The sequence below is a fragment of the Eubalaena glacialis genome, chromosome 8 (assembly GCF_028564815.1).
Source record: "Eubalaena glacialis isolate mEubGla1 chromosome 8, mEubGla1.1.hap2.+ XY, whole genome shotgun sequence".
Lineage (NCBI taxonomy): Eukaryota > Metazoa > Chordata > Mammalia > Artiodactyla > Balaenidae > Eubalaena > Eubalaena glacialis.
In genome coordinates, this window is record NC_083723.1 from 68,333,321 (window position 1) to 68,346,602 (window position 13,282).

Below are 13,282 nucleotides of genomic sequence, written 5' to 3' on the forward strand. Positions count from 1 at the left end.
GTCTGTGCTTATTTAGATGCTTCTTACTTGTTTCCGAATATCATTTTAATCATCGTCACCTTGCTTCAGAGTTTCAGAAAAACGCATTGAGAAAGGCATTATGTTCCGATTACAAAATGATTTAACTCAATCAATTTTTGGTGTTTTAAAATGTTATTTGGGCAAAGAACACCCATAGATAGTATGGGCATGCGAAGATTGTTCCTTGAGCTGTCTACTGTGCCGTAGGTACTCACATAGTCTCTGGAGTGCAGGACGCTTTTGTGTTTTTCAGCTCTAAACTAATCAAACTGGAGACTGAAGTCAGATATGCAAAGGGTTTGGCAGCATGTACTCTACTGGAAGCATTTAAAGTATGTAACTGGTTTCCAGTGGCAATCTAACAGCTAACCTGCTACTTGATGCAGTGATAGGCCAGTGTACAGAGGTCCTTAAAAAATGCTAGTTAACAAATTTACTTGCCTGCTGACTTTTCAGATACTGATTTATCGGGTTTATCTGCAGTTTATCTCCCCATTATCCTTCTTCATTTGCCATTTTATTTGTTTTCATTTTTATTTATTTATTTGTTTTTGGCTGCTCCGCGCAGCATGTGGGATGTTAGTTCCCCAACCAGGGATCAAACCCATGCTCCCTAGCACTGGAAGCATGGAGTCTTAACCACGGGACTACCAGGGAAGTCCGTTTTTAAAAAATTTATTTTTATTTTTATTTTTTGGCATTTGCCATTTTAATAATGTTGAAAGCCTTCTCATCCAGCCTTGAAAGAATAAGGGAAGATCTAGGAAACCTAGATTTAAAAAAAAAAAAAAAAAATCTACTTTGCTTACCTAAGTGGATTTTCCAGTATGGTTTATAACTACTTTTCCCTTTTTTCACCACTGGTCTTTCTCCTTTTCAACTTTTTCCCCCATTAAAGGCAATCCCCAATTTAAAATGAATTGCTCATAGTGTTTTTAGTAACTTTGTACGCATTTTATTTTTATAGTTATTATAAAATATTAGCTATATTCCTTGTGTTATATAGTATATCTGTGTAGCTTAATTTTTACATGATAATTTGTACCTCTTAATCCCCTACCCCTATATTGCCTCTCACCCCTTCCTTCTCCCCAGTGGTAACCACTGGTTTGTTGTCTATATCTGTTGAGTCTACTTCTTTTTTGTTATATTCACTAGTTTGTTGTATTTTTTATATTCCACATATAAGTGGTATCATACAGTATTTGTCTTTATTTGTCTGATTTATTTCACTTAACATAATACCCTCCAAGTCCATCCATGTTGCTGCAAATGGCAAAATTTCATTCTTTTTTATGGCTGAGTAGTATTTCACTGTGTATGTATATTTGTGTGAGAGTGTGTGTGTGTGTGTGTGTGTGTGTGTGTGTGTGTGTATCTCACTTCTTCTTTATCCATTCATCTGTTGATGGACACTTAGGTTGCTTCCATATCTTGGCGATTGTAAATAATGCTGCTATGAACATTGGGGTGCATGTAACTTTTCGAATTAGTGTTTTCTTTTTCTTCAGATATATACCCAGGAGTGGAATTGCTGGGTCACATGGTAGTTCTATTTTTAGTTTTTTGAGAAACCTCCGTACTGTTTTCCACAGTGGCTGCACCAATTTACATTCCTACCAACAGAGTACACTTTTCTATTAACAAAAACCCAAGTCTTTGGATAGATCTCAAAATGCTGTTTACCCCATGATGTAATAAAGAGTATCTGTGGTACATATTACTGAACTCAATATTGGTAATTATTCAGAATAGGAACAATGTAATATGATAAGGTAGCTTTTTTTAGGTTTTTTTTTAAAATAATGATATATTTAAGAAATAACAAGATAGAGTCTTACAGAGGTAGAGAATATGGTTTGTCTCTAGTTTTAAAAAGCCTGTGGTGGTTCTTTTCCTTGATGCAGCCTCACTCTTGTGGGGATTGTTCATGATTAAAGCTTTTTTATAACTCAAGGTTAAAAGATGGGAGGTTGGGGGAGGTGGCTGGACACAGGGACAGATTCTCCTGAAGTTATTGGGCGGTATTATTTAACAGGGAAGGAAAGAAGCAATGGGGTGTAGAGCATGTGTAGGTGAAAGACACTTTTCAGTGTGTAATTGAATGAACTATTAGCAAAAGTGAAGTAGAACGGGGATGGATCATACTTGCTCGACATGTTTGATCCCGCTGATAAGGAAGAAAGTGTTAGAGGTAGAACACCACCCTGTATAAACCCCAGCAGTTGGCACAGTCTTCCTTGGGCAGCTCGAGTACTGTTTGAGATGAACTGCAAAGCAGTGGCCAGACAGGTAGATCTGGAAGCATGGGCATATCACTCACCGAGCTAAGCTCGTAATTACGAGAGCCTATATATTTATCTTCTTTTGGCAATATGCGGGCAGTGATATATGCAGAGGTGGTATTTATAAGCTAAATTCATGATAACAATACAGTAAAATTGCTAATAAAATCTTTAATAGGTTTTTAAAGCCAGGCAGTAGCCTGCTTGTTTGAACAATATTCAATCTGTCGGATTTCATTGGAGCCAATGAATTTAAATAGCCCCTTGGCGAACGCCGCAGTGAGATTTGAACCTGAATGCATGGTAGGGCTGAGGAGCCCAGCTGGCCTCAGAACAGATGCACTCCTGGGAATGCCAAGCCAGTGCCGGAGCCAGGGTGGACACGGATTCTCCCTCTGACTGAAGATGGAAGAAAATGGGATTGTAGCATGAAAAGCACCGGAGAGAGCACCTGTAAGACATCAGGAAAGAGGGTCTGTTCCAACTTGCCCAGCAAGATCATGCTGCCAGTTAGGCAGGGGAAAACTACAACTCGAGCCTCTTTCTACCTTATTACTGATGGTTTTTAGAGTATAAAATGGGGTGATAACTCATTGTCTCTTTCTAGAGTGTGTTAAGAACAGTTGCATTAAATTTACATAATTAGGGCTGTTGAGGCTTTGTTTGCTCACTGACCATCAACTGGAATATTAAATAAAATCTTTATTTATGACCTCTTTCATCATCTGCCTAAGTAGCGGTTTTTGTAACCTCAGTAACTTCAGGGCCTCAGAGTCTGTGCTTCTCTGGCGGCTGCAGGCCACCGGGAATCCCCAGGGCACACCTGACTTGCTCCTGGGCTTTAAAAGCTGTGTGCTTTGACTTCTAGGACAAACCCCCCAGCTCTGTCTAGAGAGCGTATCCTGGATTTGATCACTTCTGTTTTTTTCTCTCCTGCTATGACCCCAGTCCCGCCCACTGCAGCCACTTCTAACTGGACTCGTGCTGCAGGGTGTCCTGAGTGTTCTTTCCAGGAGCTCACATCACCCCCCTTCATAAAACCCTCCAACATGGCTGTTTCCCATGTGTGCTTGTAATGAAATCCACACAGCCTGTATGCCCTGCACCCTCCTTCATCCCCATCTCTCTCCCTGCCCCCCACCCCTCTACTCTCCAGCCACTCGGGTGTCTCCCTGTGCCGTGGAACTTGGCAAGGTTGGCTGGTCGTAGGTCCAGCCCTCACACTGAGGTTTCTTCCACCAGAATACCTTTGCTGCAGATCTTCCCGTGCTTCCTCCTTTTCATCATTCAGATCTTAATGCCACCCCCCAAGAGGCATTTCCTCACCACCTATCCCCATCATTCTCTAGCTTGGCTGGGTGAGAAGTTAAAAAAAAAACAACAAAAAAAAACGGATGTTTGCTCTGATCCCTCCTCATACCCATTAAATAGGCTCGCTGGGGCTAAGAAGCGCTATCTTAATGTATTTCTCAGTTTTGTCCTCTACACAGCAGTTATCTGATCTAGAACCATCTCATCTTTATGTAGGTATGTTTGAGCTCATTGCCTGCCTTCTCCACTGGAATGGAACTCCTTGAGGACATGGATTCTGTCAATCTTATTCATTTTCATAGTACCCTTAGTGCCTAGGGTGCCTGGCATATGATAAGTGCTGGGTGCGTATATGTTTGGGGGCCTGAACAATGTATATTTCCAGGGCATTTGGGAGGGAGATAAAAGAACTGGAAAACCCCCAAAGCTATTAAAGATGTTAAAGTCATGGAGGCCAAAACTCTTTTGATAAACTGGCCATCACAGGAGAGCCCAGTTCTGTTTTTGTTTTTTTTTGTTTTTTTCTCTTGGCATTCACAGATACTTGAACCTGGGTGGTCTTGTGGTTGGAACCCAGTTTTTGGAGTTAGATTTTACTTTTATCTCTGCCATTAATCCTGGACAGTTGTTTGGCTTCTGTTGTAACACACAGAAGAAGGTTATAAGGAGAAGTTATTTTTGTGAAGCACTCTTGTGGTTAGGAACCTTAAGTAAAAGTGGAAATTGGATTTTGATATGGTGCATTGTCTATTACCAAACTTCCTAAAGTCTAAACAGATCAGCTCCTTACATGCAGTTGCTTAAACTTTCATAGCCACAGAGTTGGCCTGGAGATAGGAGCCAGGCGGGAGATGAGAGGGACCACACAGGGTACAAGCCATTGCTGAGCGAGAGTAAGCAACAGCAGGGAGGAAGAGAACTGGAGCTTATCCACCTTGGATGGCCAGAGTTAGTGTGAGTCTTTCAATTGTTTGCTTCTTTTTTCAGCTCTCCCCACCCCCACCCATTTTATTCAGTCCTTCTGCCACTACCCAAATTTAGGTCCTTGCTGTTCTGTTTCATAGAAATTTTTATTCTCTTTCTTACTACACAGATAATTCAATATGTATGTTATTGAAAAGATTAGAAAATATGGACAAGCAAAAATAAAAAACCTTAAATTTCTAATATTTTAACTACCTGGAGATACACCCATGACTAACACTTTGGTGTTCATCCTTCAGACTCTTTTTGTATGTGTATAAGATACCATTTTTGTCCATTTTTAACAAAATGGGCTTGTTTTCTACATACATTTGTGTAACTGATTTTGTACTTAATAACATGCATTTGTTTATTGCAGTTTGTAGTGGTTGGATAGTTCTCAGTGTATGAATGGTCCTTTATTCAATCAGTCATGAATTGTTGCATATTGAGGTTGTTTTCACTTTTTTCCACTGTTATCAACAATGCTGCTTGAGCATTCCTGTAGATAAAAGTTTGCACACATTCATTGATTATGTTTTAAGGTAAATTCCTGGAAGTGGGATTGTGGTGTCAAGGAGTGTGGGCATTATCAAGACTCTTGGTGTATTGTTGGATTGTCCTCCGGAGAGTGTAGTGCCATAAACTTCTATCCCCTTGTTGTAAGGAGCCTTTCTTTCTCCTTCAGATCTTCATGATTCTTCCCTGGGTTCAACCAACAATCTTCCCAACTCCAGGCTCTTCTCCCTCCAGTTCATTTAACTCTCCTCTGCCAGATTTAAGGGTCTGAAGCACAAATTCATCATGTCACTAAAAGTTCCAGATTTTATGTGCCATTATGAACTCCATACCTTCCTTTGTGCTTGCCCTCCCTCCAGCACACTTGCACTTCTTGTGGCTCTTCATCTCCAGCCTTCCTTCCTTGGTTCCTGGCTCACCGTCTACCCCCCCCAGACCTCCAGTTGTTTGGGGCAGAAATTGCACTTTTTTTTTTTAAAAAAAATTATTATTTATTTATTTTTATTTTTGGCTGTGTTGGGTCTTCGTTTTTTTTTTCTGTGCGAGGGCTTTCTCCAGTTGTGGCAAGCGGGGGCCACTCTTCATCGCGGTGCGCGGGCTTCTCACTATCGTGGCCTCCCTTGTTGTGGAGCACAGGCTCCAGACGCGCAGGCTCAGTAGTTGTGGCTCACGGGCCCAGCTGCTCCGCGGCATGTGGGATCTTCCCAGACCAGGGCTCGAACCCGTGTCCCCTGCATCGGCAGGCAGATTCTCAACCACCGCGCCACCAGGGAAGCCCCAGAAATTGCACTTTTCATCTATGTGTTCCCAGCACTGGCCTGCGCTCAGCACATAGAGCAGGCGCTGAATTGGAGTCTATGGCCTTTCCTTTCCCCACCTGCCATCTCTACTTGATCATCTCCCCTCTTCTACAAGACTGATGTTACATGACCACATGGTCACATCTTCCCTCTGATGTCATGTGTTCCTAATTTCACAGACTTTCTCCATCTCCTCCTTTTTCTCAATATAACAATAATCTTTCCCTCCTCTGAATTTGTGGAGTAATTTATCTCCAGTTCTCTTATATTACCTACCATTTTTTCTATAATATCATAATTTTCCATCTATATTCTCTACTATAAGTCTTTCCAGGCCGAGAGCTCTCCCTTGCAAAGTTGAGAAGGGCGGGGAAGGAAGCCTACAGTTATGCTACTGTAAAGAGGCACTGACGTCATTTTGGTATGTATCCTTGTAGTATCTTCCTCCGTCTATAGTAGACATGTAATCTTACATCATCCTAAGCATAATGTCCAGAGGCACTCCACTTTTAATCCTTTCCTCCTTGGCTCAGTATGTGATTGCAGTATGTAGTGCTTTAGCTGTCTTACCGAGACTTTAAAGGACTTGTAACGTAGCTGCTGTTATAAATGGCTTTCAGAAGAACAGTAGCTCTGGTGGTTTGGAGAACAAAAATGACTTGCTTAAAAAAATCTCTGCTCGTGTCAGAACCATGAAATAGAGTAGTTGGGAACCTACTCTCCCCTAATCTTTTTTTTTTTTTTTTTTTTTTTTTTACTGGTTTGTGCACTTTCTCATAGATGTACTTTTTTTTTTTTAACATCTTTATTGGAGTATAATTGCTTTACAATGGTGTGTTAGTTTCTGCTTTATAACAAAGTGAATCAGTTATACATATACATATGTTCCCATATCTCTTCCCTCTTGCATCTCCCTCCCTCCCACCCTCCCTATCCCACCCCTCTAGGTGGTCACAAAGCACAGAGCTGATCTCCCTGGGCTATGCGGCTGCTTCCCACTAGCTATCTATTTTACATTTGGTAGTGTACATATGTCCATGCCACTCTCTCACTTAGTCCCAGCTTACCCTTCCCCCTCCCCATGTCCTCAAGTCCATTCTCTGTGTCTGCGTCTTTATTCCTGTCCTGCCCCTAGGTTCTTCAGAGCCTTTTTTTTTTTTTTTTTTAGATTCCATATATATGCGTTAGCATACGGTATTTGTTTTTCTGTTTCTGACTTACTTCACTCTGTATGACAGACTTTAGGTCCATCCACCTCACTACAGATAACTCAGTTTCGTTTCGTTTTATGGCTGAGTAATATTCCATTGTAAATATATGCCACATCTTCTTTATCCATTCATCTGTCGATGGACACTTAGGTTGCTTCCATGTCCTGGCTATTGTAAATAGAGCTGCAGTGAACATTGTGGTACATGACTATTTTGAATTATGGTTTTCTCAGGGTATATGCCCAGTAGTGGGATTGCTGGGTCGTATGGTAGTTCTATTTTTAGTTTTTTAAGGAACCTCCATACTGTTCTCCATAGTGGCTCTATCAGTTTACATTCCCACCAACAGTGCAAGAGGGTTCCCTTTTCTCTACACCCTCTCCAGCATTTATTGTTTGTAGATTTTTTGATGATGGCCATTCTGACTGTTGTGAGAGGAATACCTCATTGTAGTTTTTCTTTGCATTTCTCCAATGATTAGTGATGTTGAGCATCCTTTCATGTGTTTGTTGGCAATCTGTATGTCTTCTTTGGAGAAATATCTATTTAGGTCTTCTGCCCATTTTTGGATTGGGTTGTTTGTTTTTTTGATATTGAGCTGCATGAGCTGCTTGTAAATTTTGGAGTTTAATCCTTTGTCAGATGCTTCGTTTGCAAATATTTTCTCCCACTCTGAGGGTTGTCTTTTTGTCTTGTTTATGGTTTCCTTTGCTGTGCAAAAGCTTTTAAGTTTCATTAGGTCCCATTTGTTTATTTTTGTTTTTATTTCCATTTCTCTAGGAGGTGGGTCAAAAAGGATCTTGCTGTGATTTATGTCATAGAGTGTTCTGCCTATGTTTTCCTCGAAGAGTTTGATAGTGTCTGGCCTTACATTTAGGTCTTTAATCCATTTTGAGTTTATTTTTGTGTATGGTGTTAGGGAGGGTTCTAATTTCATTCTTTTACATGTAGCTGTCCAGTTTTCCCAGCACCACTTATTGAAGAGGCTGTCTTTTCTCCATTGTATATTCTTGCCTCCTTTATCAAAAATAAAGTGACCATATGTGCATGGGTTTATCTCTGGGCTTTCTATCCTGTTCCATTGATCTATATTTCTGTTTTTGTGCCAGTATGTCCCCTAATCTTGAGTGGTGTAGGCCTGTGAAAATGTGACTTCTGTGTTTGCTTCCATGTCAGCTGACCCGTATCGCACTATTAGTTGCTGCAGGTGAGCATTAGTGTCATATCGTGACTGTTCCTCTTAGATGCTAGTTGCAGAGCTCATCAGAGTTGTGTGATTTATTTTAGAGGACATCTAACATTGTCAAAGAAGTTTGGGAAGTTGAGGGCGGAAAAGGAACTAAGTGAGCTCACCAGCCAGGTCTGAACTTGATTAAGCTTGTATCCTTTGTTGTAACTTACGCTAATACCCATTAAATCTGTAAAGCAAGACTGGAATACTGTTTACACAAAAAAATATATATACATATATGAATGTTTTTAGATATCACGCTGTAAATGAATATAGTACTATATAATTATTCTGATAGCCTTCTAGTCAGATTACCTTGAAAATCCAAAATGATCTTGATGAACAGTAAAACATTATGATTTTATAGTTTATCTATATACCTCCTACATAGATGTATAATACTTGTATCTAACAGGATTACCAAATTACGTACTTTTTTGGTATCTGTAACATGCCTAAAATACTAGAGCATTCATTGGCCAGTTATGGTTATGAAACCACACTGACGTTGCCAGAGGAGGATTTGTTCACCCATATAGATGGGCTTCAGGTTTCTCATACCATTTTGAGAGAGATGAGATTCTCTTTTTCTGGTATTTAAGCCTTTCTTAATTCAGATCATTAAGTTTAAGAAATGTCCTGCTTCTACATAACACTGTGTGATTCGTCTTAACTCACCCACCGTCTGTGCAGAGATAATATATCGAATGTGATTGTTTTTTTGCCTTGACAAACTGCCAGCAAGTTCAGCTGATCATTGTGTGGTTGTATGGTTGTTGGTGCTGCCCTGAGGAGGTCCTGGGGTGTGAGGAGTGGTGGCGAGAAGAAAGCAGCCAATCAGAAACACATTTCTCCTCTGTGCTGCTGCTTCAGTGGTCTGGAGCTGGGCGAGCATGCATCCCTAAGTGAAATGCTTCTGGGCGGTTTCATTCACAGCTTTAAGTAGCCTTTGTTTAAAAACTCCTAGTTCTGTGTTTCCAATCTTGGCCTATGTATTAATATTAGTTTGCTAGGGCTGTCATAACAAAGCACCACAAACTAGGTGGCTCAAAGAAAAAAAAAGAAAAGAATTTTATTGTCTCACAGTTCCAGAGGCTGAGACCAAGGTGTTAGCAAGGTTGCTTCCTTCTGAGGGCCTGTTCCATGCTTCTTCCCTAGCTTCATTCGGGTGGTTTGCTGGCAATCTTTGGCATTCCTGGGTTTGTAGAAGCATCACCCTGATCTCTGCCTTCATCTTCATGTGGCACTCTCCCCGTGTGCATGTCTGGGTCCAGATTTCCCCTTTTTATAAGGACTCTAGTCATTTTGGATTGGGTGCCAACCCTACTCCAGTAGGATCTCATCTTAACCAATTACATTTGCAACGATTGCATTCTGAGGTTAGGACTTCAACGTGAATTTTGGGGGGACATAGTTCAACCCATATTCACCTTTCTCCTGAGGTCCACACTAGTCCTTTTGGTTTCCTGCTGGATACCATACTTCACTGTTCCACGGGTATCTCCAATTTAACACAGTTAGAATTGGTCTTACTCTCTCACAATTCCCTTCTTTTCCTTTTTTATTCTTTATCTTTGGTGGTGGTGTCATCATCCCACTCAATTATCTGTTAGAAGTCTTGGAGTAACTCTTTTCTGGCTCTCAGCCTCTGACCTCCAATTGCTACCACGTTTTGTCATTCCTGCCTCAGTTGTATTTCTCCACTTTTCCGCTTTCTCCAATCCTAGTGCTTCAGCTCTGGTTTAGACCCCTGCTGTCTCTAGCTGTCAGGCTGTCTCCCCACATCTCGTCTTTCCTCTGTTAAATTCATCTTCCACAGCAGTTCCTTTTCTAAAATAAAGATATGAACCTGGTATTTATTAACCCTAAAAACCTCCAGTGACTTCTTACTGCCTGCAAAAAAAAAAAGGTCAGGATTCTGTAACTGGCCTTTAAAGGCCTTTACACGTGGCTGGCATGATAGCTCAACCACTCTTTTACTCGGCAGGACCATTAGATGCAGGGTCAGTAACACCTTTGTCCTTCTCTAAATACAGCACACCCCTCTGTACTTAGTTGTTTCCTCGGTGTGGATCGTCCTCCCCCTACCCTTCTCTCTTCTCTCCATCCTCCCATACTGATTGGAATTCTGTCTCAGTCAAATGGGAACAAGGACACTTGGTTTTCAGGCCAAAATGCCAGAAGCCAATTGTTTCACCGTGCACAAGCCATAACTTCTAATAGTTTTCTCAAAAGTAAAATGAGGAGGTGGAAGGAGATGATCTCTAAGATCTTTTCAGCTTTAAAATTTTTTCTTTAAATGCCACAGCTTCGTGGAGCATTCCTTAATTTCCTTAAATTTATTCCTTAATTTATTATTTATTTATTTATTCCTTAAGGCAGAATAAATCACTTCTCCTCTCTGCCCCTTGATGCTTTATTTCTTCTTTTACTTTTGATACTCAGCTCGCGTTCTGGCGGGGTTATATGCACATGACTACCTCTCCTTCCCCCAGCAGGCTGTCAGCTCTTTGAGGCCAGCTGGGAACCTTCCACTCAAATGTGTTTCCCTTGCCATCCCCACCTGCCCCTGGTCCTGCTCACACACACAAGATTCTCAGTGAGACAGACTCTGTAGTCGAGGAGAAAATGTTCTGGGCAAGTGTTCTTCTGTAATACGTGCTGTTCCTGAATGTTCCCCTGCGTTCGGAAGGATGTGTTTTTGGATGGTGAATGACATAGAGACAGTGTAATGAACACACCAGAGTTTTCCTTTCTTTGTGGCATTATTATAATCAGGTGACATTCTGGGAAATAGCTAAGTTAACGTTGTAGCACTTACTTTGTATAAAAATGTGTTCTCTCTGTAAGATTTTAGAGGTAATCAAGTGTTCTCTGAAACATGGGAAAGCACGTCTGTTTTCTTTCTCCTTCTATATCCTCGAGACTTGGACTATCCCAATGTATCATTGAAATATTTGTACATTTAAAATATAAAATAGGGGAAAGAACTTAGTTCTAAGGCAGCCTTTGTGGATTTATTTACTCCTTGGAAGTCAAAGCATCTGTGGCCTGTTCTGTTCCTCCTAATGGATAGATGTGATCGTATCATGACCTTGCTCAGAAACTTGCATCTCTGAACCTCTGATCTCATTTCACAGTGTTCTCTTATGTACTTTTCTGTCCAGATAAAATTAGTTCCTCACATTTTCCTTGCACACTCCCTAGGTTTCTTGCACCTGCCTTTCTGCAGGCGTTTCCCCTGCCTAAGGTGACCCCCTTTCTATGCCCATTACTGCATACCTGAATTTCACTAATTTTTCGAGACCCAGCTCACATTCCATCTCTGCCACAAAGCTTTCTTTGGTTTCCTACCAAAATTCTGTTATCATCATCTTGGTTCCTGTCTTATGATTGGTTCCTGTCTTTCCTGTATAGTATTCTAGACGAGTGTTATCTGTCTTACCAGACTAAAAGTGCCTTGGGGTCACATTTCATGGCCAGTTTATCTGTATTCTATCCCCCGCCCCAATATCATCCTCCATTTCAATCCTCATGTGGTCAGTGGATATCAGTAATGCATGAATCTTTGTGAACCATTTTTACATGGTGTAGGAAGGTATTAATGAATGACTGAGCTGGTCTATTTTGTTGTTAACAACCATATATTAATCTAAAGTGTCTAAGCTTTATTTTTAGAATCTAGCAACATGCCTGAAACAAAAGTGATATGTTGGATAAAAGTTACATTTGAAATTGTAATGCATTTAATGTGTCACCATATCCTCAAATCTGTTGTGTCTTTTAGATTCTGTGTGTTGTTATTTCAGTCCACTCTATGTAAAAGGAAATGCTAAGTGTTTATACATGTTTTTAGGTTTGACTTTTATTTTTTGACAGTGATGTTTTATTTTTTCCCTTAGTGTATATTTGTGTATGCTTTTATCTTCCACAAGCTACTGACTTTATGCTTTGTGCTTGTTTTGTGTTGCAGATTAATATCCTTTCAAGAATTTGTGGCATTTGAATCTGTCCTGTGTGCCCCAGATGCTTTGTTCGTGGTGGCCTTCCAGCTGTTTGACAAAGCTGGCAAAGGAGAAGTTACTTTTGGTAAGGGGCGTGAGTGTGTGCACACCTAAGGAAGTGCAGACCTGTGTGAGCGGTTTGGGTTTTTTTCCCAAGAATGAAGTGTATGGAAATGGTTTTAAGAAGTTAGCCTGTCCCTTTTAACAAAGATATCTCAGTGTTTTGAGGCTCCAGTTCTTGAAAAAAGTGTCTCCCTTCGTGAAAAATTAAGTTTCTGGCTTAGTAGTTTTGATGCTCTGTTTTAGTTGTAAGGCGAGGGAGGATGGAGCACGACTGAGTCACAGGGTCGTAGAAGGTGAGAGGCAGACAGGATTTGACCGTCCACTTCATTCCCTTCACTGTCAGTAGTGCTTTCCACGGTTAGAATGAAGACGTTAATAAAGTGCCTGAGAACAGAAGGGATTCATGTTCCCAGTACCTTGTGTCCTTACCTTGTCCTCATGGAGTAGCTTGAGTCCAGAGGCAGCGCGCGAGATGGTAATTTGGAGCGGTACGTGGAGAACTCTATTCTTCTAAATAACACGTTCCCCTCTGGCTGGGCTGGCAGTGTCTGCTGTGCTGCCCCCGCCTTTATTTGGGGACGCAGCACCATCTTCATGGGGCTCAGCTGCCAAGCTGCAGAAAACCCTGAAGTCTCCTAAGCATTAGGAGAAAGGGAAAACCAGGACGTGGTGGGGCAGTGGTACGTTCTTTTTTAAAAATAAACTGGTTACTGAAGATACATTGGGCAGAAGACACCACATTTCCCTCGGACTGTGCAGTGTCCAGCATATGTTGTCTGTGCGTGTGAACCTGGTGTAGGAAGCATTGCCGTGGAGAATTTTGGAGCCCTTTTGGGGCACACAGATTGTGCATTCAGAGGAAATGGGTAATGCA

The 13,282-nt window shown here is 41.1% G+C and overlaps 1 protein-coding gene across 2 annotated transcripts in view; it reads left to right on the forward strand.

Annotated features, from left to right (window-relative positions):
- Positions 1-13,282, forward strand: part of SLC25A13 (solute carrier family 25 member 13) — a 203,084-nt gene that overhangs the window by 71,188 nt on the left and 118,614 nt on the right. For both annotated transcript variants that reach the window (XM_061197766.1, XM_061197768.1), the window contains exon 4: positions 12,315-12,430. In XM_061197766.1, coding sequence (XP_061053749.1) covers positions 12,315-12,430 — 116 coding nt within the window. The remainder of the gene's footprint in view (positions 1-12,314; positions 12,431-13,282) is intronic.